General features: G+C 37.9%; 2 protein-coding genes across 2 annotated transcripts; both read right to left on the bottom strand.

Moving 5' to 3' along the window:
- Positions 1-453: 453 nt before the first annotated feature.
- On the bottom strand, positions 454-19600 carry LOC147850985 (putative plastid-lipid-associated protein 10, chloroplastic). Its single transcript, XM_087336078.1, has 8 exons — positions 19366-19600; positions 19116-19217; positions 18422-18553; positions 1287-1382; positions 1118-1198; positions 938-1024; positions 775-857; positions 454-696 (listed from the first exon to the last, which is right to left on the bottom strand). The coding sequence occupies exons 1-8, from the start codon at positions 19558-19560 to the stop codon at positions 576-578; spliced, it is 897 nt and encodes a 298-aa protein (XP_087192204.1). The 5' UTR covers positions 19561-19600; the 3' UTR covers positions 454-575.
- Positions 19601-23477: 3877 nt separating this feature from the next.
- LOC147850984 (fatty-acid-binding protein 3, chloroplastic-like) lies at positions 23478-27135 on the bottom strand. The gene is made up of 5 exons (XM_087335858.1): positions 26889-27135; positions 25808-25909; positions 25566-25724; positions 24397-24611; positions 23478-23918 (listed from the first exon to the last, which is right to left on the bottom strand). Exons 1-5 carry the CDS (start codon positions 27118-27120, stop codon positions 23760-23762), a joined length of 867 nt encoding a protein of 288 aa, XP_087191984.1. The 5' UTR covers positions 27121-27135; the 3' UTR covers positions 23478-23759.
- Between the last annotated feature and the right edge of the window lie 78 nt (positions 27136-27213).

Raw genomic sequence — 27213 nt, 5'->3', positions numbered from 1 at the left:
CTTTACATTTGACAATTTCTTAAGAGAAGCAAAACATGTTTTAACACTCAAAAGTGATGGGTAATAGTAAAGATATTTTGGCATGGCTATCTATCCAAACCGAAGATGTTGACAGCCCAAGAATGAGTGGCACTCATTGTAATGGAGTAATAGGCCGCTAAACTGCCTCACGTAATAAGATAGCTGCATCACTAAGCAACCTACCGGAACAATCAGTTAAAGACATTTGCTTGACATTAGACAATACATGACACAGGTTTTCCTCTGAAAGGCTACTCATAAATTAGTTCACAAAGGAACCCTTCAACCACGAATTACAGTGATCCACTTCACCAAATGTAAATAATGTAGCATTCGACTCTGATGAGATCAATGGTATGATGCACATCACCAAACAGAACGATATTCTCACTCAATTCTATTTAGATGTGAGGTTACCCTGAACTACATAAAGAATGCTAAAGAATTGTGCATATCATTAATCTATACAATTCTTTGTTATAAACATTGCATACAATTTGTTCATTGATACAGAAAACATGTCAGTAGGCATTGGGTTGCAAACACAATTCTGCTCAGAAGGACTGGAGAGGTTGAGTTTTACTAAAAATGAATACTCCCCCGCCTCCAAGGGTTCTTCCTATCAACATATCGTTGTCCACAAACGAAATGTAGTATAGAAGTCCCAATGGGGTCCTGCAATAGGAAAGATACCATCAAGTCAAGTCGAATACTCTCTTTAGAATTCAGAGTATTTCCTGGTTTAATTCTCACCTTCTCTTTTCTTCATTGGATCCTGCTCCGTTACTGGATCTAAGAGGAAACCGTGCATTGAAACCTCGGATGAATTGCAAAACCTACAATACAAATACAACAGTTCAAGCAAACATGATCGTATGTCAGAAATTTGGAGAAACAGTATATTATTAAGTGGTACCTCCAAGGCAAAAAACGTGTGAGGCAAGAATGCTGGAGCAATCAATGCTTGTAATTCTTCACTCACCAGTAAACCACCGAAAGCTGCCTGTTATATAAATAGAAGACATAAATAATCTGTAACACCAAGGAAGTCAAGTAAGATATGATTAAGATTGTTGTTCAAGTAGCAGCAACTCACTTCTTCAAATTGCAAGGCAATGTTCCTTGAACCTACCACAGTGAATTTTGCAGTGACTATCAAGGTTGCACCGTCAGAATCCTCCTTCTCATGGCAGTTAGAGAAGGACTTAGACAGTGTTCTTCAGATATTTACATACTTAACAAATTGAGATAAACTCGTTACTCACCTGCAGAAAACCAGGCACACTCCATCTTACCACATTTTGAACAATCCCACCATCCTTATTACCAGCACAGTCAAATTTTTGAAAAATCTGGCCAACCTACAAGATGAAAAATGACTCGAAAAATGTGTGTCAATCTTGTTACAGTCATTATCAAGCAATAATTGGGGACAAAAAGCTGTGTCCAATGCATTTCAGTGTGTACAATAAGGACTAGGTTTGGCAGAATGTCCCCTTTTCAAGAGAATGCAAAAACACTGCAGGTTAACTAATAGTAGGGCCATTCAGTTACAGTAAAGGCTATTCTCACCAGTATCCCTAACAAAGATATAGGTTCTGATTCAGAATCCAGATGTACCTAGTACCAGCTTCAAAGAAATGCAAAAAACACTCAAATTTCTTGGAACATCTGGCCAACTGAAAAGATGAAAAATGACTCCAAAAACGTGTGTCCATCTTGTTAAAAGTTATTATCATGCAATAAGTGGGGACGAAAAAATATGTCCAATGCTTCTCACTGCGCGTGCAATAAGAACTAGGATTTTTAAAGTTCCCTTCTTGAAGAGAGATACAATGCATCCACTTTGGTGTGCAATAAGGACTTGGTTCAGATGAACACTTTTCAAGAGAATGCAAAAACACTGCAGGTTAACAAATAGTAGGGCCATTAATTCAGAGTAAAGGCTATTCTAACCAGTGTCACTAACAAAGATATAGATTCTCATTGAGAATCCAGATGTACCTAGTACCAGCTTCAAAGTAATGCAAAAACACTGCAGGTTAACAATTAGTAGGGTCATTCAGTGAGACTAAAGGCTATTCTCACCAATATCCCTAACAAGGGTATATGCATGACACAGGCATCACAAATGTGAGTGAAAAGGAGCAAAATTTTCACAAATACAAATAGATCCTCAATGATCGCTACAAACACTGAGAAGAATTGAGGGCCCATTGGATCCCAATCAGCTCATATTTGCAGGTAATGGCTGCCAAAGGCTTGAAACAGTGTTTCTGGGCCTTGGTGTTGTTTCTTGTCAAGTGAAACACGTGGATAAAAATGTATATGCAACGCTTGTCTATCTGCAACCAAATATTAATTAGGCATTCAGTCATTTCTAATCCAGCTGATATTATTTTTTAACCCAGCATGCCAGCAACTAACCTAGCCTGTTTATTCGAACCTTGCCAATATGTTTTCTAACCTAGCAGCTTGCATTTAATCCGGCTGATAAATTTCTAATCCAGTTGCCTGCATCTAACCAGGTCAATATATTTACTAACCCAGCCACCTACATCTATCTAACCTGGTCCAAATTTCTAACCTAGTTGGCTACATACATCTAGCCAGGCCAAACTTATCAGCCTATTGGTATCTAACCTTCCAATTATTTTTGAATATTCCAGATAGGAATTTCCTGATCTAGCTGACATATATCCTAACCTGGCTGCCTACATCTAACCCAGGTGATATATTTTCCAAACAGGTTGCCTGCATCTAACCTGGTCAATATATTTACATAACCGGCTACCTACATCTATCTAACTTTGCCCAATTTTCTAACCCAGTTGGCTACATACATCTAGCCCACCCAAACTAATCCAGCTGTCTGCATCTAACCCTCCAAAACAAATTGAATATTCAAGTGCAGAGCAGAATTTGAAAATCTTGGAATATTGGCAAATTACTATCATGTCAGTTTCAAAGAAACCAAAGATTTCAAAGATCACACATAGTCATTGACCAAAACTTCAAAGATCACACATATTCAGAGACCAAAAACTGCAAAGATCATACATAATCTGAGATTCATAGATTCAAAGTTTGATACATCCAAGATTTTGAATGTTTGAGCATAGAGAAGAATTTGAAAAATCTTAGAACATTTGCAATATGGTATCATATCAGTTCAGGTGATTCAACACAAGCAAAGGATTTGTAATTGTTCTGCGGAAAAGGAAGATTATAATTTGCGTCAAAATTTGAAATGGAGGAAACTTCATCAAATTCAAACTCATCTATGAGATCCGAAGATGACGAGTCTAAGGACAATATTAATGAAGCATTTGGGAGTTACTTGGATCACTTGACATTTAGTTATGAATTCATGGTTAATGATTTATTTGGAGTGCTTAAGGTCACAGTTGATAATTTGAAAGATTTGGCACAAGGAGCACATTCAATTTGAACGCATGGAGGCGAATGACGCGTTGACTCGCACTAAATAATGATATCCAATTTACTTAAAGTCATTGCCACATCTAAAAGTATCATACATTGAACAATGGAGAATATAGTTATGCAAGCACATGTTGAGTCAGCCCATCTTGGACTTACACATTATGGAGTTAAAGAAGCATTGCACCATGGACCTTTACAATCATGGAATATCTAGTGTATACATAAAATCTGTAATTGATTTATATGGTTGCTGATTGATGTACATAAAGGCTACACAACTGAAATGTTGGGCACAAGTGTAAGCAAATATGATATGACTACAGTCTACAAGTCCCACAGGAGTGATTGAGGTAGAAGCATGTAAGAGAAATGATACTCTTCCTGAGATTAAAGTATCATGCATGCTTGCAGAAAAGGGCCCAAAAAGGTAAACATGTGTCGAGATATGATTGCCATCGCATAGGTGCCACGACGATTGATCGGCTACACTCGAAGGCCAAAGAGCATTGTGAATGTAAATTTCATGTGAACATAAGACCAAATGAAGGGGTTAAACATGGGATCTTGAAAATTTATGTATACGGTTGTCATAGTGGTCATGTCCCAAGAAACGAAACCTTATGTGTATAATTTGCCAAACCATCCCAATGTAATAAGTTATTGCAAAGATGACTTGTTTGATGTTGCACAGATGTTGGGTGTGCAAGGCTGTTGCCAAGTTGGGCATGCGAAAAAAAAACTCACCAGTCTAAGGCTAGTCCATTAGAACTTGTTTCTTTTAGATTCTTTATGATACCAAAGCAGGTGCATAATATGGCTAATAGGCTAAAATAGGAAGTGCATTGTTGAAAGATAAATGGTCTTCAATGATGCAAGCACTTAAAGAGCAAAGGAAAGTGGCACATGTCCAGCCATAGTTGATTGATTCAAATGGATCTCCAACCCTACAACTATTTATCTTGATAGTTTGAAGATAAATGGACGTTAGAAATGTGTTAGTGATTGTCACAAGAGAACTCTTGGGTGATTGCCTCCACATTCAAACCGAATCAATTCAGTTTCTCATTATATGCAATAATTGCACGGAATGCTATGGGTATCTGAATCCCACTATGGGATATGATTTGTAGTTCTGATTGGGACTCAAATCATGAACAAATACAATTAGAAACTGGCTTGAAAATTATATTTGCAAGGATGCCAAGTGTGAGGCCAATGTCATATCTAATGTTTTTGATAAATCTTGGACAGAATATAATGCCATATCTAATGTTATTACTCAAGACCATCAAAGGTTTGATTACTGTGGATGGTGAACGATCACAACCTAAGTGCCATAATGCATTGTGTATGTTCCATGCTAAAAAAGCATGGGTTGCTAACTCTTGCCCAAATATGAGCTGCTTAAAGAAACTAGCTCTATCAACACGTGTGTCAACTAATGTTGTCTGTAAGGAGGTCATGCAAGAATATAAGGACAAAGCTGGAGCTTGTGAGTTTATAGGAGGATAGTGTGGAGCAATTGTGTTTGGAGGAATCTATGGCCCAAGTTTGGGAGATTATTTGCATATGGATGTCCATGTTGACATACCAACCTTGTGGAGAGACATTGGCAATTTATATAGAAATACACAACCTTGAGAGGAAGAATTAACTAATCTATCACTGATCTAGTGTATGCTTTAATCGGGGCATGTGTCTGGCACTTGAATTAGACAAACAATGATAGAATGGTACATACAAAGGCAAGAGATATGTGAGAGTGATACATGTAAAATTCCACCATAATAACTCCAATGCAAGTGCCAAACAAACTATCACAATTAAAGCATGTACTACATCATTAATTGACCAGTTAATTCTTCTTCTCCAGGTTGTGTATTCAATAAATTGCCTTTGCCTCCACAATGTTAGCAGTGTCAACATGTCCATACAGAAATAATCTACTAAACTTTTGCCATAGATTTCTCCACACAATGCATTCATGAACATCATCATCCTACACTCAAAAACTCTTTTATTGTCTTTATTCTCCCGGAACATGTCCTCACACATAACATTGAAATTAGATTTTGTAATATAATGCATTACTCTACACATACACTATCAAGATAAATGGTTGACCCTTTCCTAATAAGCTTCTGGGCAACATGCCCGTGCACATATAGCATCAAAAAGATGACAAGCCCCTAAAAGACCCCCTTATAGTGTATAAGCCTAATTATAAAGGCCAAAAGTCACTTATCACTTATTCTTTATTTTTAGGCCAAGTTTAGTGTGAACTTGGCCAACCTTAAATGGGTCATATAAAACATAAGTTAACAACTTTTGGATCTCACTTCAAAAGGTGAGCTCCTCCAACTGCTGAACTCTTCATTTTTTGTAGCCATCGCTCTACTGTTGCACCTAAAGCGCCCATACTTTGGTGACTCCCATGATTTCCTCAGCTCTATTAACATCATTTCAACTGGTATCAAAGCGGCTTTAGGGTTTTAGACTTGTTCTACAAGGGCTCTATCGCAATAATCTTTAGTTTCATCATGAAGAACCTTGCTCTGGAGCTTTAAGGAACTTCTTGGGCATCTCAACATTCATAACAAGCTGTTTTTAGGTGATTTACAGGTTAAATAAGTGTTTTTCAACAATTCATAGGTTTTTGCAAGTTTTCTCACTATATTAACGTGCTCAATTGGACCGTGAAGTCGAAACAAGGAGTGCGGACGGCAGGCAATCGGTGGGTGCAATATGTAAGATGTAGAGTTATAGAGAAAAAAAAGGTTTAGGGTTTAGGAATTAGGGTTTGAGTTTTGGTTTTGGTTCAGGGTTAGGGTTTAAGAATTAGGGTTTAGTGTTTGTTTTAGGCTTAGGGTTTAGAGGGTAAAAGGGTTTACGATTAAGTGCAAGAGGGGATAAAGTGAAAAGAAACACCAAGAATAATTTGAGCACACCCAAATCATTTGACAAACTTGGTGTAAGTGAGGCATAATAAGAGATAGAGGAAGGGGAGAGAGAGAGACGAGGGATTAATCATTAACATTAAAATTAGAAACAAGGTAAAACATAACCATAAGCTAAATAGTCTAGATTAGAAAGAGGGAGAGATTAAGAAAGAGACTAATTTTCATTAAGAAAAAGGAAAAAGTTACAATACGATGGGTAATGGTCATGAGCAAACTAGTTTCGCCCCCTACGGGGCTCATCAGTGCTACCATGACCATTCGAGGTGGATAGGTTTATATAGGGAGTTTTTGGAGTGGGTTTAGAGAAATGACAATAGGGAGTGGGGTTGTGCTTATGGATGTGATTGAAAGGGGGGGAAAAGATTTGAAAGGGCCTCCATAGAAAGCATGACATATTCTCAATTGCCTTCACCTTTATTTTCCCACACATGTCTCTCTCCCTTATCTCTCTCCTCTTTCCTTTCTCTCTCTTACTTTTTCTAGTTTACACACATCTCTCTCCTCTCTCTCCCCTTTTGCTCTCTCTTAATTTTTCACGTTTTCCCACTCTCTCTCCTCCTAGATCTACTCACTCCCCTTATGTCTACTCATTCCCTCTCTCTCTCTCTCTCTCTCTCCTTCCCTTCTCATCATCTCACGTAAGCCTTGTTTCCCCCTCTCTCTTAATGCCCCTTATATTTCCTCACTTTTTACATTTTATATCCTAAACTCTCCCTTTTCTTCTTATCCCTACTTTTACAATATAACCTCATACCAAAGCCTTCCCCTTATCACATTAAAGCCCATAAAATCCTCTTCCTTCTTTTCCAAATCTTTTCCCCCCCTTTCAATCACATCCATAAGCACAACCCCACTCCCTATTGTCATTTCTCTAAACCCACTCCAAAAACTCCCTATATAAACCTATCCACCTCGAATGGTCATGGTAGCACTGATGAGCCCCGTAGGGGGCGAAACTAGTTTGCTCATGACCATTACCCATCGTATTGTAACTTTTTCCTTTTTCTTAATGAAAATTAGTCTCCTTCTTAATCTCTCCCTCTTTTTAATCTAGACTATTTAGCTTATGGTTATGTTTTACCTTGTTTCTAATTTTAATGTTAGTGATTAATCCCTCGTCTCTCTCTCTCTCCCCTTCCTTTATCTCTTATTATGCCTCACTTACACCAAGTTTGTCAAATGATTTGGGTGTGCGCAAATTATTCTTGGTGTTTCTTTTCACTTTATCCCCTCTTGCACTTAATCGTAAACCCTTTTACCCTCTAAACCCTAAGCCCAAAACAAACACTAAACCCTAATTCTTAAACCCTAACCCTGAACCAAAACCAAAACTCAAACCCTAATTCCTAAACCCTAAACCTTTTTTTTCTCTATAACTCTACATCTTACATATTGCACCCACCGATTGCCTGCCGTCCGCACTCCTTGTTTCGACTTCACGGTCCAAATAAGAAGTATTAGCTTTTTATATGTTCTTTGAGGTTGAAAACAACAAAGTTAGTTGTTTTTTAGCACAAATTAAGGTTCTAAAATTCTCTTCGCAAAAAATTCAGAGATCCATTTTTGTGCCCAACATTACTTATTTTTGCCCCAAATTGCTCTTGTGACCTTTTGGAGTTGTGGTGCACTGTTTCTTGAGGCTGTTCTTTGATTTTACCTCTTCATTGTGCAACTATGGCGTCATCTTCCTTCAATGTGAAAAATTTATTTGAGATTTGATGATTTGAGGGAACAGGTTTCGACTTGCGGAAAGAGAGAATGCAAGGAATTCTCTTTCTGTGGGATCTTGATAGAATGAACAAGATCAAGTACACAAGACTTATGAGACACACCAGAGTAAAAGCAACGGTTCACTTGCGAAAGCTTGTTGGCATGCAACTAAATGAGTCCAAAAGTGCAGCTGAACACTTGTCATTGATGTATAGGACAGCCAAAAGGACAAAGAGAAGGCCAACTTGGCCTCTAATGTAGTCATAGAGGAGTTGTCAGTAGTTGAAAACATTTTACCTGCTACTTTTTCAACTGATGATACTTATGCATATGATGCCTCTCTAAATGTTCATTCATAGGACATGTGCATCACTAAGAATGATCTTATTGATGCTTTGTTGATCGTCAGTGATGCATTGGTCCAAACATGGATACTTGCCTCTGGTGCTTCATTTCATGTGACTCTTGTCAAGGAGTAATTTTCTAATTTTTTTGCAGGTAGCCATGGCCATTTATACCTTAGAAACAATCATGTATGATCCATTAGGGGTATTGGCACAATGCATTTTTCTACAAATGGCACTAATGAGTTGGTTTTGCATAACATGCATTATGTACCAAGGTTCAAGGAAAGCTTGCTTTCTATGGGTCAAATGGATATGCATGGTTATAGAATTCTCTTTGAGAGAGGATTATGGAAAATGACAAAAAGTTCAAGATTGATTGTGAAAGACACAAAAAGGGAACTCTTTATTGCTTACATGGAAATGCTTTATCAGGCAAGTTTATTGCTTTGGCTAAAGTTCATTCCCATATGAAGTTGTGGAATAAGAGACTTGGACATACGAGCCAAAAGGGTCTCACTAGGGTTTGTAATCTGAGGAAGCTTGATGCTAAAGGTACAACGCTTGATTTTTGTAATAAATATCAATATGGAAAGCAGGTGAAGTGTTGCTTTTACTCTGTGTGGCTCGTACGTCTTGTGTACTTGATCTTCTTCATTCTATCAAGATCCTTCAGAAAGAGATGCATGTAGGAGCAAAAGCACCAAATTTTAGGCTCTGTTTTGCAAGAAATTATAACAATATACTCCATCACTTGTCATACATGGATGAATTTGTTGAAATTGTAAAAATTCAAGTAGGATATCTCTTCCAATGCATATGTTTAGCACATTGATATAGTGAGAAAACCAATGAAAATCTAAGATTTGCTAGAATCACTGATATTTTACTAAAAAACACCTATTTTAGACTGTAAATCACTTAAAAACAGCTTGTTATGGATGTTAAGATGCCCAAGAAGTTCCTTCAAGCTCTGTAGCAAGGTTCTTCGCAATGAAATTGAAGATTATCACGATAGAGCAACTACGTAGTAGTTCTAAAACCCTAAAGCTGCTTTGATACTAGTTGAAAGGGTTAGAAATGATGTCAATAAAGCTGAGGAACACGTGGGAGTCACCAAAGTATGGGTGCTTTGAGTGCAACAATAAAGAGATGGTTGAAAAAAATGGAGAGTGGAATAGTTGGAAGAGCTCACCTTTTAAAGTGAGATCCAAAAGTTGTAAATTTATGTTTTATATGACCTATTTAGGGTTGTCCAAGTTGACACTAAACTTGGTCCAAAAATAAAGAATAAGTGATAAGTGTCTTTTGACCTTTATAATTAGGCCTATACACATGTCTACACTATAAGCATTTGGACGTACATGCAAATGATAGACATAATGATGAGATCTTGTAACATGTTTGATATGATGGCCAAATACATAAATTGTCACAAACTCATGCTTAACACCTTCATTTTATCTCACATTTACATGAAATGTGCATTCAAAATGCTTTGATGACATGTTCTGTCAAGTGCCTTTTGTGCATCTTTGTTAAGTCACCTAGAGGATGAAGTCACACCTTCTCATATATTTACTTTTGGGCATGCCTTTCCACAAGAATGTTACATGCTTTACTTGACTTTCAACAAGCGTATCATGTCCTACATTTATCTACCTTGTACTCTAAAATGGGACTTGTAACGGTATTATAAACACTAAACCTTTTGCCTAAACATATCTATTTGTGTAGCCACATACATCAATGACAACTTTTCCATATAAACTCAATACGTCATGATTTCAAAGATCCATGACCCAATATTTCTTTAACTCATCAAGAGTATGTTTAAGTTCAAAATGTGAGTCAACATATACGGGTAACTATTTGCATCCAACATTAAGTATATGGTATTCTTAAATGTGGACGTGACTTTAGATAAATAGCATTGTCCTTTAACATGAATCCAATGTTGATCTCTTTTAAGTGATACTCTATGACCTCAAGTGCTTCTTATAAACCATTCACCACAAGCTCATATAAAACTTGAATAAAGGCAAAATACCTTTTGAGGAAAAACATCAAAGGTTTCAAGTACCTCACAAATGCTTTTCATTAATCTTGTCCTTAAATTCCTCATCTTAAAATTTTGAGTAGGAGTCTACAATACAAGGAGTTCGTAGAATATGTTGGGATTAAAGACCATTTACGTTTCTCCAATTAAACTAGGAAAACGTTTTAATCTAATTTTTGTTAAGAGTTGTACAATCTCGTTTTCAAAACTGCACAAGTTCTAAAAGAATATTTTCTACACGAAATGAGATCCTTGGGATAAGATTCCCACTCGGCATTAAATAGATATTTATAAGAGCATGACTTAGTTGTCCAATCAACATTTTAAAGTTCTTCCTCTACGAGCATATTATTTATCTTGAATAGTGCACACACAATCCTCAAAGGTGGAGTATGGAAAATGTATGTGGTACAAGACTAATTGCCCGAGCCAGCAAGAGAGGTACACTCTATTGACACCCAAGTTGAGCTTTTTCTGGTTGATTCATTATAGTTGCAAAAGCGAAAAATGTTGGGTTCTTATTTAGAATCACAAAAACTTAACCACTTTAGGGTTATGAGAGTATTTTTAGATAGGGGGGAAAAAACTCCTAAAGAGAGAAAAAATGCCTAAGTGTGTTAATACACATCACTACCAAAATATGTCAACAAATCCCCCTTGGGAGTGATGCGGTGAACAAGGTGTTAGCACTCATGGTTAAGCAAGTGCCAAGCTATGTGGATAGAGATCAATCCATAAATGGGAGTAGGCCTAAAGCTTCACGGAAAGCTTCAAACTTCTCCATAGGCAGAGCCTTTGTGAAGAGGTCTGCAATGTTCTCTTGCATGGGCACATAAGCCAATCTGATCTCTCTAGCGGAGAACCTTTCCCTGACATAGTGATAATGCACCTCAATGTACTTAGTGCGAGCATGGAACACAGGGTTCCTTGCAACTGCCATTGTGCTTTGACTGTCAGTGAAGATGGTGGTGGCAGAAGACTGACCAACACCCAAATCAGCTAAAAGGCATTTGAGCCACACACTCAATTGTAGTTGTGAAAGCTACCCTATACTTAGCCTCACAACTAGAAGTGGCCACAATAGCCTACTTCTTGCTCAACCAAGATATGCATGAGCTACCACGCATGAAGCAAAAACCACTTGTGGACACACGAGTGTCACAACAACCAGCCCAATCAGAGTCAAAAAAAGCATTCAGGTCTGGCAGTAGTGACCCCCCCTTGTATAAAACAATCCAGGTGACCAGGTACCACTCAAGTAGCAAAAGATGCGCTTAATTGCCTGCCAATGCTCAACTCTTGGGTAAAACATAAGCATGCTCATCTGACAGACAACAAACTGATATTAGGTCGGGTTATGCATAAGTAAATCAAGCATCCAAATGCCTGCTGATAGAGAATAACATCAAATGCATCTCTAGAATCATGAAGCCTCAAACGTAAACATGTCTCCATGGGAGTAGCAATAGGTTTACAATCATCAAAGCCAAAATGCTACAATAATGTGTCAATGTATTTTGATTGACACAAAGCTATCCCACTATCAACTTGCATAAATTGAATGCCCAAATAATGATGCAAATGTCCCAAATCTGACATCTCAAAAGAGGCATGCAAAATCAGCCTTAAAATCAGCAATCAACATACACAACCATGATCAGAAATACATCATCAACACACTTAACATATAAGGTGCTTTCCGTTGGACTATTCTCAAACCCAAATGCAATAAAATAGGCATGTATCTTTTCATACCAAGAACGTGGTGCTTGCTTCTAGCCATATAATGCCTTTCTCAACCTACACACTTTGTGTTCATGCCCTTTATGCACAAAACCACAGGGCTGAGATACATACACTTCCTCATGAAGATCACCATTTAGAAATGTTGTTTTAATGTCCAACTAATGTACATTCCAACCACGATGAACTGCAATTGCACAAATGCTACGAATAGTAGTCATATGGCAGGTGGGAGCAAAGGTCTCATCAAAATCAATGCCTTTTTCTTGGGCATAACCTTTCGCAACAAGCCTAGCCTTACGCATGTCAACTATTCCATCAGGTTTACGATTCATCTTATATACCCACTTAGAGCCAATAGCCTTCTTGCCAAGAGGCAAGTCACATAAACACCATGTACCAGTCTACATAATAGCATCATATTCTGATTGCATAGCAGCCATCCAATTTTCTGAATTTTGTGCTTCATCAAAAGAAACAGGCTCATTCTCATCACACAGAATAGAGGCAGCCATAAAGAACATATACCAATCTTCATAATAGCATCATATTCTGATTGCATAGCAGCCATCCAATTCTCGGAATTTCATGCTTCATCAAAAGAAATAGGCTTATTCTCATCACAATCTGATGCAAACGAAGCATTACGAGAACCTGAACGAGTACGGTATGAGAAAGGAACATCTAATTTGCTATTTTGCAAAGTCTACAACAGCCATTTAGGCACAGTCTTTGCCTCCTCTATATCTACCCTCCCATTAATATGTGCATCATGTAAGTCTGCATCAGAAATGGAATGATCTACATCATTATAAGTAGTTTCCAAAGGCTGAGAAGGTGCCTCAAATGGGCCAACACTTAAGTGTCCACTTGTCAAAAGAGGCAACAAAGTGTCATACACATCTTTGGAGCTAACTGATGTCTCCTTAGTACATGAAAGAAGTAAATTCATCCTCTTCAACCAAATCAGTTGCTTAGTGATGGTTGGTATAGCCTATTTATACAAAATTGGGGAAAGTGGGTGAAATGGTTGTTTGGTAGTTAAGAGACTCTATTACTACCAAACAGGTACAATAAAGTAGGAATAAAAAGGGAATATCTTGGAAAAAGTGGAAGAGAGAAAAGAAATTTAAAGCGTTGCAGATTCTAGAGAGAGAAGGCATTTAAAAAGTTGTAGATTCTAGAGAGAGAACTTGGGAATAGAGAAAATGTAGTACAGAGATAATAAAGATGAAAGAGAGTGCAGTTCTGAAGTTGCAACCCTCCACAAGTGGCACATAAGAAGGGGGTTTATATTGATTGAAAAGTGCCCATTACCCCTTGGAAAAATCCAAATCTAATCTTCTTCGAGGTTGTCATGCCTTGGTGGCACAACAAGATCCCACGTTGTGGCATGCTAGGTTCGGTCACCTCAACTACGATTCTCTACAAAAGCTCTCCTCTTCACAGCTAGTGGAGGGATTGCCTATTTTCAAAACTCCCAATTACCCATGTGTTGCTTGTCTTCATGGCAAGCAACATCGAGAGCCTTTCCCACATGAAGCCACTCACCATGCAACATCTATCTTGGAGTTAGTGCACATAGATCTTTGTGGTTCCATGAAAACCACTACTCTTGGTGGTGCACGCTACTTCATGCTCATCATTGATGATTTCTCCGGCAAGGTTTGGGTTTAATTTCTTGTAGAAAAATCTCAAGCCTTCACAAAATTTCAAGAATGGGTAGCTCTCGTGGAGAACGAGACATCAAAGAAAGTTCGAAAGATCAGGTCGGACAATGGTGGAGAGTTTATCTCCCAAGATTTCCACCATTTTTGCTCTCAACGAGGCATTGCTCACCAATTTTCTACACCCAATACTCCTGAAAAAAATGGAGTTCTAGAAAGGAAGAATCGGACAGTCCAAGAGATGGCTCGTACAATGCTATCTCAATTTGATCTTCCTCTCTCATTTTGGAATGAAGCTGTTAACACAGCAGTTTACATCATCAACTGTTACCCAACAAAAGCAATTGTTGCAATGACCCCTGTAGAAGCATTTACAGGTGTAAAGTCATGAGTATCTCATTTTAAAGTCTTTGGTTGTGATGCTTATGTTCACATTTGAGATCATAAAAGAACTAAATTTGAGTCCAAAACCAAGAAATGCAAATTTCTTGGTTACAGCACACAATCTAAAGCCTACAGGTTATGCAATTTAGAATCAACGTCCCCAGTCATCTCTAGAGATGTTCATTTTGTGGAGTCTCAGACTGATGACTCTAGGATTTCACCTGAGTTCACGGTTGAAATTCTAGCTTCTCCGGAATCTCCTATTTTAGACGAAGATGTCTCGCCTTCAAGCCTCCCATCTCCTCCTACTCATCTCTAACTTCGCCAACAATTCAAAGCTCTCCCTCAACTCCACTTGTTTTCCCTCCCCCTACACATCAGCTTCCACCACTTCCCAAGTGGCTATTGTTTTATGTTAGGTTCAAGCTTGATTTCTTGGAAATCGAAGAAGTAAAACTCAGTTTCTTGTTCTTCGACAGAAGCTGAATATCACGCCTACTTTGATACTTGCTATGAGTTGCTATGGTTAATGCAATTGTTTTCTCCCATTAGTGTTTTGCAAGTCTCTCCTATTGCAGTTTTCACCGACAGCCAAAGTGCTCGTGCCTTGGGACATAGCTCAGCATTTCATGGTACAACAAAACATATCAAAGTGCACTACCATTTGGTTCGTGATTTAGTGAAATCACAAGTCATCAACTTGGCATATTTTCCTCAAGAAAATGTGGCTCATTTATTTACTAAGCCACTTCCAAGACAAGTCATTGATCAACTCCTTGGTCGACTCAATGTTGGACCGCCATTCTAGAGATGAGAGGTGTTGGGGGTGGTAGCTCCAAACCTACACTCTCTTTCACCTTTATTATCTCTGTTCTACATTCTCTCTTCCTAGATTTTTCTACCTCTAGAATCTACAACTCTTTAAATGCCTTCTCTCTCTAGAATCTACAACGCTTTAAATGCCTTTTCTTTCTTCCAATTTTTCCAAGATATTCCCTCTTATTCCTACTTTATTGTACCTATTTGGTAGTACAATAGTCACTTAACTACCAAACAACCATTTCACCCACTTTCCCCAATTTTATATAAATAGGCTATACCAACCTCTTTTGTAGAGACTTTTAGTTTTGTTGCTACTTAAAAACAAGCTCTACTCTTTTGCTATGTCTATTTTGTTCTAAGAACTGTTCCGTTGCTGCTATTAACAACTTTTCTCACAAACCTAAGCATCACAACCAAAGACTTTAAAATGAGAAACCGACGCCTTTAAACCTGTAAATGCTTCTGCAGGGGTCATTGCAGCAACTGCTTTTGTTAGGCAACAGTTGATGATGTAGACTATTCTGTTGATAGCTTCACCCCAAAGCGAGAGAAGAAGATCAGATTGAGAAAGCATAGTAAGAGCTATCTCTTAGACTATCTAGTTCTTCCTTTCCACAACTCCATTCTGTTAAGGAGTATTGGGTGTCGAAAATTTGCGAACAATGCCTCGTTGAGAGCAAAAATGGTGGAAATCTTGGGAGATAAACTCTCCACCATTGTCCGACCTGATCTTTCGAACTTTCTTTGATGTCTCGTTCTCCACGAGAGCTACCCACTCTTGAAATTTGGTGAAGGCTTGAGATTTCTCTACAAGGAAAAAAACCCAAACCTTGTGGGAAAAATCATCGATTATAACCATGAAATAGCGTGCACCACCAAGAGTAGTGGTTTTCATGGAACCACAAAGATCCATGTGCACTAACTCCAAGATAGATGTTGCATGGGGAGTGGCTTCATGTAGGAAAGGCTCTCGATGTTACTTGCCATGAAGACAAGCAACACATGGGGTATTGGGAGTTTTGAAAATAGGCAGACCCTCAACTAGTTGTGAAGAGGAGAGCTTTTGTAGAGAATCGTAGTTGAGGTGACCGAGCCTAACATGCCACAACATGGGATCTTCTTGTGCCACCAAGGCATGAGAATCTTGAAAAAGATGAAGAAGATGAGATTTGGATGTTTCCAAGGGGCTATGGACACTTTTCAATCAATATAAACCCCCTTGTGTGCCAGAAGCTACAATTTGTAAGTTGTTGGTGTCAATGACTCCCAAAAACAGAGCTTTCAAAGTAGACTCCATAACCTTGCTTAGTGATTCGGTAGACCAAAAGTAGGTTGGCAGAGATGCGAGGCATATGTAGCACATCTTGAAGAATAGCATGTTTGTCATTTAAAGAAGTGTTAAGAAACACATTACCCACACAAGAAGCCTCAATGCTTGATACATCTCCTATGGAGATTTGGGAGGAGCTAGGCTTCACATCATGCAAAATGGATTTGTCATAGGTCATGTGTGCAGTGGCACCATTGTGTACTAACCACTCATCAATGGTTGAGGTAGTTTGTTCCAGCCAAATGTGAAGAATGTTCCTCCATGGCAAGGAAAACTGTTTCTTTGGCTGAGTGGACCGAGTTTGATTTCGGTGAAGGTTGATTTTCGGTAGAAGAAGATTTCTTGGCATTGTCCCTTTTCTTTTTCTGACAGTCGGGCTAAATGTGACCTTTGTAGCCATAATAATGACAGGTGAGCTCCTTGTAGGATGGGTTGTTTGCTGGTCTTGGATTGGGTTTGTTGTAGGAGTTGCCATTTTTCTTCCACTGCCTTTACTTTTCGCATGTAGAAGCGTCTCATTGGAAGTTTAGCACTTTTCTTCCTTGTTTCCCTATCTTGTAGCATGCCAAGAATGTATTCCTATCAAGTGCATTGGGAAGAAGAGAAATTGTGTCACAAAAGGCTGAGAATGACTCAAGCAACTTTATCATTAGACGATGCACAAACTCAACTTCAATTGACTTGCTTCCGAAAGAAACTAGTTCCTTTTGGAGAGTAACAAATTGCGTTATTTGATCCATGATGTTGGGACTGTCATGAATCTCAAGACACCGCATCTTATCCTAATAAAAATATGCGGCAAGACATACGAGGTCCAAAGCCCATTGTATGCATTAACCCAAAAACAAAGGGCCAATTAACATGATCATTAGCTTTCTCCAAATCTAAATGCACCATAATCAATTCTTGATGAGTGTTTCGAGCATAATCCATTCGCAATTCCCAATCCAAGTAATTGTTCCCATCCAAGATGGACTCTTTGGGGAGTTGGGGAATGGTTGATGAAACAATGGTGGCATGTGAGGCCATGGATATCTTCCTCTTGAGCTACAACTAGACAATTTGCAACAGCTATAAGTAGATGCTCAAGGTCTTTCTACTCCTCCCTAGATGCTAGGAGAGGCTCAAATGAGGAGAAAAGAAAAACAAAAACCTCCTCTATAGGTTGGGAGGGTGGCTGCTAAGAGAACCTCCTCTAAAGGGTTGTGAGGGAGGGATAAAAGAAGATAGGTCTGTGTCCTCACTACTCTGATGCCATGTGAGAAAAGTTGTTAATAGCAGCAGTGGAACAGTTTTTAGAACAAAATAGACACAGCCAAGCTGTGAGAAGGCACTAACATTAAAAGAAGATTACACAGCAAGTTGTTTCTCATGTCACAAGTATACTCAACCATCTCTATACAAGTACATTGAAATGGACGTTGACACTAACTTTGATGAGAATGTAGAAGAGCAAGAGAGTGGGCTAAATTAAGAAAATGTAGAATATAAGCCTACCTACCATTACTTCTTAATCCAATAGTCACATAATTCAATATTAGAAATGAAAATGGAAGCAAAGCATGAGACATAATGTACCAACGAGAAAGAGACATGTAATTAAATAAAAGAAAATAATAGAAGGCGATGGACAGCCTCTAAAAGTGTGAGAAGCTTTGTAAGTGCGATGGTGGAAAAGTGACTATTCAAAAGAGAAGGACTAGATGCATGAAAACTCGATTAGGAATAAGTAGGGGTTAGAGTTCATTCTTCATTTCACCAAATGCCCCAGTTTTGGTTATTTTCTCAAATGTCCTTATTCAACAACAGAAAGAGTTTAAAAGGGGCTCAAATAGCAACTGTAATTGCTTCTCAGGGGTTGACCAATGGCATTTGGGGAAATAAAGAAATACTCTTGGGTCCAAAGGAATATTGCATGCAAAAGGCGAGTGGCTAACCTTCAAGAACGGAAATTTTGATGCTTGCAGGATGGAGACAACATCGGAAGCAGTTGTATATTGAAGCATCCATGTCCCATCAACCTTGGTCAAGTCGAGATTCCGCCCAGCATCAAGAGATTCAACTGCAACCTGCCGTCCTCACAAGCTTCATATATATAAGGCCATGGAATTGGTAAGATATTTTCTCTTGAATTCAACCCTATTTGTTGTTATAGTCATCATAAGTTCTTTTCATATTATTTTCAATGTAACAGCATATTTGTCATTTACACTCACCATTTATTCTTCGATAATCTTTATGTTTAACTCTATAATGCCACAAATAGAATGCTAGATTCACTGTATATTCTTTCACAATCTCAACTTTTACCCGACTATGCAACAGATTCCTTAGTCCTAAAATCTTCTATGATTATTAACCTATTGACTTTTAAACCTAAAATATAGCAGTAAGTTTCATCATAGATAATCTCAAAATTCCATCCTGAAAATGAAACAGATTTCAACACTAAGCTCACCATAGATTCTTTGAAATCATCTTAGACTCTTTAATCCTATAATATCATAAAATTCAATGTAATGGAGAAAATACATTATTTCCCTAGACTCAGCACGTATATTTTTGGCTATAATCTTGACTCTTCATCCCACAAAGAAACTGCAACAACAGAAACAGAGGCCATAGACTCACCATGGATTCTTCGATGACAGATCTTTCTTCAGGTGATGAGGACAACCCTCTCTCTGTGCCCACGATGGCTTGCAGAAGACTATATTTAGCATCTTGCAGGTTCTGCAAAAGATTGCAAAAGAAGAAGATTGAAGGGAGAGAAATATCTTGAAAAAACGGTACAAACCAAAAGAGAAGGGAACTCCATTTCTGTGTATGATGGAATGGGAACTTAGAGTTTCAAGATTTAGGGGCAAGGGTTTTACCATACCTTGCTGTCAGCAAAGGAGGAAGAAGAGACGAGAGCGGACGAATTACAGCGCAGGGATGGGGTGTGTGAAGGATTCAGAGATGGTGGGGCAAAGGAGCTCTTGTTTCTGTTTCTGTTTCTGTTTCTGCTTCTGCAGAAGGAGGTACGGGGTTCGCGGGGGAGAAGGATATGTATGTTCTGCGCGATGGCCTCCATATCTCTTTCTCTTCTTCTTCTTCTTCTTCTTCTTCTTCTTCTTCTTCCTCTTTCTCTTTCTCTTTTCCAAAATGAACGACGGAAGCAATGAGTAATGGTTAAGAAACCGAGCTCAAACCGGAAGCCGAACCAAACCGTTTAACCGGTTTAGATTTGAGCCAAACCATTGCCTACTCCTAATTAGGTACTTACACTAGTGAAATGTTTCAAAAAACTAAGATAGAGAGAGAGAAAGAGAAAGGGGGGAAATAACGACACCATTTCAAAAAGCAAAATAATATCAAACCAGAAAGGAACCAGTAACCGCTTCAAACCAAACTGGTTAAGCCTAATCTAATTTGGGCTTAACCAGTTTAGCCCAAACTAGTTAAGTCTTAATTAGTTTAGGGTTCATGGCTTGATTTAGGGTTTAACATGATCATATTCCCTTACAAGTTGATTGTAACCAAATCAACGCAACAACAAAGGTATGCCTTAATGTCAACGACATGGAATACCTTCATAGAGATATAGAGCAAGTATCCACATGATGAGAAGGCATTTAATTATTAGATTGTTCAACAATAATGTCTGACAACTATAGAACTACTACCAATGACCACCTATTACACATCATGATCATATCCATTGATTTGGAGGTTAATGACTAACATTTAGCTATCTAGAATGGGAGGGTCGAATATATGGTCATTAGTGATTGTAAAAGCGGTTATTTGTGTTCTATGGTCTTTATGGGTTCATGATAAATGTGGTCAATTGTCTTGTTCAGTAGTGACACCAACTGCAAGTGTGTTGTGTGAATGCGATTAACAGATAATAGCCTACGAGGGTTGACTTGATTGCATTAAGCCATATAATGTGAAAGGCTATTTGTGCCTTTATCATAAGTCCACGATCTTGTTGCATTCTCCCACAATGAGTGCCAATTGTTCAATGTTGTCCACGCAATATATTTGATATTAGTAATGTTCGTTCGTGAATCCAATTATGTGCTCCTCATAATAATCCCTACTTACAATATACATTTCTTCATTAAGTCATTGCTCACCTCATTGGAGAATCCATGGTCACACATAGTTTTTGAGCATTTGTAACAAGGATTTACTATGTGGCCCTTATTTACTTATGTACTTGTAATCAATCGCTAAGGCTCTAGATATCCAACTATTTTAAGTGAGTATATGTAAATATGTAATGTGTGTATTGTATACTCCCTTTATCACCATTATGACTAACCTGTAAAAGTCTAATGTTTACGAGCTCTTTCCTAGTTTATTTTGTATTTCTTTGTTACCCCACCCACTAGGGGGATAGAGCTCCCCATAGGTCATGCCCTTACTTAGCCAATAGATTATATTGCATAACTCTTTGCCAATCTCTTCTTTCTCTCATTGTTACGCCACCCAATTGGAGCACAGAACCCCCATGACTCACACCCTTCAAGATTTGTCACACCCAAGTCATGCATTCATTATCTTTGAATAGTTGAGGTGTGTGGTGAAGACGAGGACAAAGATGATTAGCACAAGCATGGTGTGTGTGCACGATAAGGTTTGTCTGCCTAACCATATGAGATGTCCTTATTCAGTAATTGTCATGCATAAGGGCTATCGTGCATATGTTCCCCCCTCATTTACCCAACATTAAGGTTACATGTCCACACACGCCCCTAAGAATTTCCTAGAATGGCCCCATGATAGTTTTGGTCATGACTCATGACATACAATCCCCCAAAGAAAATCTCTCATTGTTCTCGATGGCCAAGATTTCCAAAACTTACTCTCAAATTCCCACACAACATAAGATAGAGGAGGACATTCCAAGACACTTGACATTGATAAAAAAATCATGATTCCTTACTTTCTCTCTTAGATGTCAAGGATATGATTTGCTTTTGTTAGCCATAAGATCCTCCCTATTATTGTAATTTGTCATTTTGATTTAATATAAACAACCCCTCTACAAAAAAGAAAGAAAGAGAGAGAAAGAGCAAGTGGGATACATCGAAGTGACATGTATGTTGGGAGAAAAAGAGAGTTTTTGTGGATTGTGTCATAAATGGGATTGGGATACGCATAATGCATTTAAGTTTGGTGTAGACATGGTGTTAATGCATACCTACTAAAGTTGAAGGGCGCATTGGAATTTTTTTCCTTAGGAAGATGTCTGCGTGACTTTTCTTCCTTAGCAAGTTTTTGTTATGGTTGAGAGGTTTACCTTTGCTTTTGACCATTTTTTTCATTTTATCGTGCAATGAGAACATATACATATCATGACTCCTTGTGGAACTAGGAGCTTACCATTCTAATGAAGTTTGTAGCTACCATCATGAGTCCATGATAAGAATAAACTATCATGAGATGAGGAATTGTAAGTTACACATTAACGGAAAAAACTTTAAAAGCACTCAAGAAAGAGGCTGATGATTAAAGAATGTAAAGTACATCAAAAGAGATAATATTCCCTCTAATTTGAACTCAAGTCATCCAATCAAAGCAATCTATCATATGGTTTTATATAAATAAAAGGTTATGGAATCATGAAGCAATCCCATTGACAAAGGTTATATATTTTGCTCCCCTTGATCATTTTTCTAACAAACACATACATACGCACAAACACATCACATATACATACAAAATGCTTTTGGGGGCTAAATACACAAAGAGCCTTTCCAAACTTCAAAATGATATGGAGAAGCTTCGAGGCACTTGCATTCAATTACGGACAAGGGTGAAGGATCTGGAGGTAGCCTTATTGGCCAAGACCGAGGAATGTACCCACATCAAACATGAATTTGAAATCAAAGTGCAAACTCTGCAAGCCTCCATCCGAGAACTAGAAGAGAATAAAGAGGAGACACTCCAAACACTTCAAGGCCAAACCCATCAAGTCCTCAATGAGCTCTCTAACAAACTCATTAAAGTCCAAAAATCTCGCATGCAATGCCTTGACCAATACCAAGAGAAGCTTGAAAAAGACTATCTTCTCACCTCAAATCTCCATGTACAAGCTTCTAAGTCATTGGACAACATCACTCAAAGTGCAAACTCTGCAAGCCTCCATCCGAGAACTAGAAGAGAATAAAGAGGAGACACTCCAAACACTTCAAGGCCAAACCCATCAAGTCCTCAATGAGCTCTCTAACAAACTCATTAAAGTCCAAAAATCTCGCATGCAATGCCTTGACCAATACCAAGAGAAGCTTGAAAAAGACTATCTTCTCACCTCAAATCTCCATGTACAAGCTTCTAAGTCATTGGACAACATCACTCAAACTTTAGTTTCCTAAAGTTAAACAAGCTTCGCATCATTTGCATTCCCAATTGTACTCTTCAAACCATTTATAATTCTCTAGATTTTACAAGGTAGCATAAATACTCAATATTCACCATTCCTAATATTGTCAATATTGTTGTGATCCTTTCACTTATTAACTTACATATGTATCCAATAAACACAACTACTCTGAAACCATGAACCCCTGTCTCTTATTTTCAACCTTTATATCACTAGTATATATCACGATCCTCCATTCAGTTTGCCATGCATTATAGATTGCTCAATCAGAGGTGACAAATTACATCCATCATATTCATAATGTGTACTTGATTAGTCTGTTCATTCTTTAATAATTGCTGATACAATCATTAAATGATTCTAATGCAAAATTATTCTCAGCGCTTATGGTTAATTTGTCATTTTAAAGATGCTCCATCAAAACTAGAAAGACAATCAACATATTCAACGTATTAAAATACATCATTAATCATAGTACTAGAGACATGGGCATGGTTTTCCAGCAAACATAAAAAGAAGAAGATGATGAAACCAACACATTGAAGTATCATATACTACTTGAGGATCCAGACACGTGTTAAAACACATAACAAAAAATTGCTAGCTACACAGTGTGCTATTGAAGAACAAGTTTGAAGAAAAGTGAAACCAATGTGTCAAAGTAGTACAACAAAAGTATACAATTAGAGAACAGGCACCATATTCTACAACAATAGTTTGAGAGGCTAGAGACCTTCGATGTTTAATTCTCCACGCTTTTCATAGTGATGGATTGAGCGGAGATTCTCTGTTTCGATTTCATACATTTTCATTGGAACACATGCAATCCAACACATTTCAGTCTCTCTCAATATAAAAGTAGCCACATTGGATAGGATGAATATAAATTCAATCCAGGGTCATAGCAACGCTTGAAGGCCTAATGCTACAGATTCCTTCGCTGTAGGAGATACTGGTTTTTCCCCCAGGTATACATCAAAGAGAGAATAAACCAAAGCAGCTGAGTCAATGGTGGCCTCAACACTTTCTGGTATTAAAGAATCCCCCGACAATGCAATCTGTTTTGCATAAATGTAAAGATGCATATCACCACACAAAAAGACATCATATCAATATGCATATCATTGCATGAAAAGATAGCATATGGATATGCATATCATCATATGAAAAGACATCATATCAATATGCATATCAAGATGCATAGCATTGCCATGAAAGCATGTCAATAAGCACATGATTCGATGAAACGATTGCATATTAATATGCATCAGATATACGCTAGAAGTGATAAAATCCACAGAATATACATACCATTGCATGAAAAGATAGTATATGAATATGCATATCATTGGGTGAGAAGGTAGCATATAAATATGCATTTCATTGCATGAAAAGATAGTATATCAAGATGCAACTCATTGCATGAAAATATGACATATTAATATGCATTATATACATGCTAAAACTAAAATACCTACAAGGAAAAGGATAATAAAGCAATTTATTTATAGAATGGAGATTATTAGTGTACACTACCTGAAGCTTAAAGGGCTGAACCCAAGTCAAGTAGATTGAAGTTCCTTGAGTCAACGCTCGCCCTCGGAATACCTCTCCGAAAGCATTCAATGCTTCCTTATCAGCCTCCTTTCCACCTTTCAGTTTTGGTGCAAGGGCCTCATCTAGGGCTCCCCAAAATGTAGCACCATCCACATCCCTCGCAAGGACAATTCTCATCCCCTTATCAACAGGGGCTACACACATATTTGAGACACATCTTAACCAAGGAACCTTCATATTTCCCAAATTTTAATACAATCAGTAGTAAAAACTATGCTGCTTGCTAATGGAGTAACCATGTCAATGAGAGCTACACATATAAAAAACGTACATTAACACAGGAACCTTCACATATTTTCCCAAATTTTGATATCAACCAATAGTAAATCCATGTTGCTTGACAATGGAATAACCATGCAATATTGAACAAAAATATGATTCATATTACGATCATATACATTAAATAATTAAGGAGCTAATAGGCCTAATCCTTCGCCTCATTGGCTCCTTAAGTATATAATTAACTTGCTAACTGGGCCAGAGACCATTCAATTGGCAATAATGTGGATGCTACGATGTGGATGTAGACATATGGTACAAATAGCTGTATAATTATGAGTATTTTATAGCAATCTTCCCCAGGGAATACTGAAGAAGTGATACTTTACGCACAAAACTTAACAAACGTCATAGAAACCAGTGAGGATTGGCTCCTTAATAGAATGGGGGATTATATGTATGTAAGACGGTGACAAACATTCGCTCAGAGATGTTGAAAATTTACACAATAACTAGCATAAATCATAGAAATCGTGTGGACAAGCTCCTTAATGTATGGTTATGTGTATATATGATGGCAACAAACATCCTCTCAGAAATGCTGAAACTTTATGCAGAAATGAACATGCATCATACATTGGCACAAATAGGCTTCTTAATTTATGAATCTAGGCATTTATGCTAGTAACAAAACTTCCTCTATTCAAACATTTAAACATAATGCGGTGCTCACACAAACAGAATCCTTAGTTGCACATGTGTATATACTATGATCCTAATGACCTTCCCCTAGAAAATGCGGAAAATAGAACAAAACAATTGTGAAACCATATGTGTGTGTGCGCCAAAACTCATCATTTTTCTACTACCTTCCAGAATCTCCTTGAAAAGATTGGCATCGTTATAAAGATCAGCTCCCTTTTTGCTTTTCCAAGAGGAACTCAGACAGGTGGTGATGTCACTGTCAAAGTACATGCCAATGGCATATACTTTTACTCGTATGAAAGCAATATTCTTCTCTCTGAAACCTGAGTATTTAACATTAACAGGTATTACAGGAGTGGAGATATCAAAACACAAAAACATAGAAAAAAACTTGAAAGAATTGAACCTTTTCCAACCAATGAAAGCTGTGAGGAGCTTCCAGGTGGTTTGATGGAGATTGGAAATTGAACACCAGTACTTGGTTCAGTTTCTATGGTCTCAGTTTTAACTACATATAAACAAATGTAAGGCATTGTGAGAGGATTCCTTTGGTAATCAACAGCTTCAAATAGAAAATTTGGTGGGAGATAGAATTCCTTAATGTGTGAGTAGAACAATTGACAATGAACATGAGCATCCATTGATGTCAGTATAACAATCAATAATAGATACAATCGATGAGAAGAATTCCTTAAGTAGTCCAAGATCCAAAAGATCAATTCAATTGGTGGGAGATAGGTAAATGACAAAGTGGTGCGTACAAGAATCTATTAAGATTTGTAACGCAGCTGACAACAAATACAATTGTCCAATTAATGTACGTAGTACACATTTCAAAAAATGGTAAAAGCATCATTTGATGTGATAAAATATAACACATAGAGACATCAATTAATGGGTTGGACCATTACTAATTATACAAGCATCCAGTAATGTACATAGAGGAATGAATAATAATGCGCACATTAATGTGTGAGCATACATTCATACGCATGTGCAAGAATCCATAAATGTGTGAGCAGAACGAGTATATACGCATATGTGAATGGGTGAGTAGAACAATTGAGTACAAAGCATCTATTGATGTGGCATAGAACAATTAATAGCAATCAATAATACAAGCATCCACAAATGCATGAGTAGAACAGGAAGGATGAATATTAGGCAAATGCATGAGTAGAAGATTTCAATAATTGGGAAGGCATTAAAAATAAAATAGAACACTGGAACTGAATATTGATATAGGATGGTCCATGTGCATGATCGAATAGATAGAAAATCACGAAGAGAAACAGATTCTTCCAGCAGGCACAGGATCCACATTATATTAAAAAAGGGACAACAGTTAAGGACGAAGAAAGAAATCATTGGAAGCAATGAAAGCGGAGAGAATTGGATGAAAAATAATGAAACCAAAGGAAAAAGCGACCAGAGACAGAGACAGAGAGAGACAGAGACAGAGAGCAAGGCGGGCAGATTTCTTTTACCTGAAGCGAAGCAGAGGAAAGATGGAGTAGATCTGAGGACGGTGGGGGAGGCAACATGTCGAAGTAGGGAAACCCGAGAAAAGGTTGAGGCGAGGGCAGAGAACTGAGAGGTGTTGAAGCTTTTTCTGCTGCTGAAATTCGCTGCTTTCTGATGGATGAAGCTGCTCGGCCCTGCAGCAAACACAGAAGAAGAAGAAGAAGAAGAAGAAGAAGAAGGAAGCTGAAGATACATTCTGTGTAGTTTTTTATGTAGTAAGTAGTTCACTTATTTTGCTGTGTGTTCAAAATGACTGCTTCTTCTTTCTTCTTTCTTCTTTCTTCTTTC

The sequence above is a fragment of the Azolla caroliniana genome, unplaced genomic scaffold (assembly GCF_043228905.1).
Source record: "Azolla caroliniana isolate FFs.n. ecotype wild unplaced genomic scaffold, voAzoCaro1.0.p SCAF_20, whole genome shotgun sequence".
Classification (NCBI taxonomy): Eukaryota; Viridiplantae; Streptophyta; class Polypodiopsida; order Salviniales; family Salviniaceae; genus Azolla; species Azolla caroliniana.
This window is presented reverse-complemented; position numbering and strand designations above follow the sequence as displayed.

What these genes read in the sequence shown, in the direction of transcription:
- LOC147850985 (XM_087336078.1), bottom strand. Translation starts at nt 19,560, where the DNA reads ATGGAGGCCATCGCGCAGAACATACATATCCTTCTCCCCCGCGAACCC. An exon ending in CTGTCATCGAAGAATCCATG is followed by an intron (nt 18,554 to 19,115) that starts GTGAGTCTATGG and finishes TGAGGACGGCAG; the next exon opens with GTTGCAGTTGAATCTCTTGA. An exon ending in TTGCCTTGCAATTTGAAGAA is followed by an intron (nt 1,025 to 1,117) that starts GTGAGTTGCTGC and finishes TTTATATAACAG; the next exon opens with GCAGCTTTCGGTGGTTTACT.
- LOC147850984 (XM_087335858.1), bottom strand. Translation starts at nt 27,120, where the DNA reads ATGTATCTTCAGCTTCCTTCTTCTTCTTCTTCTTCTTCTTCTTCTTCT. An exon ending in TTTCAAGGAGATTCTGGAAG is followed by an intron (nt 24,612 to 25,565) that starts GTAGTAGAAAAA and finishes ATATGTGTGTAG; the next exon opens with CCCCTGTTGATAAGGGGATG. An exon ending in TTCAGCCCTTTAAGCTTCAG is followed by an intron (nt 23,919 to 24,396) that starts GTAGTGTACACT and finishes TATGCAAAACAG; the next exon opens with ATTGCATTGTCGGGGGATTC.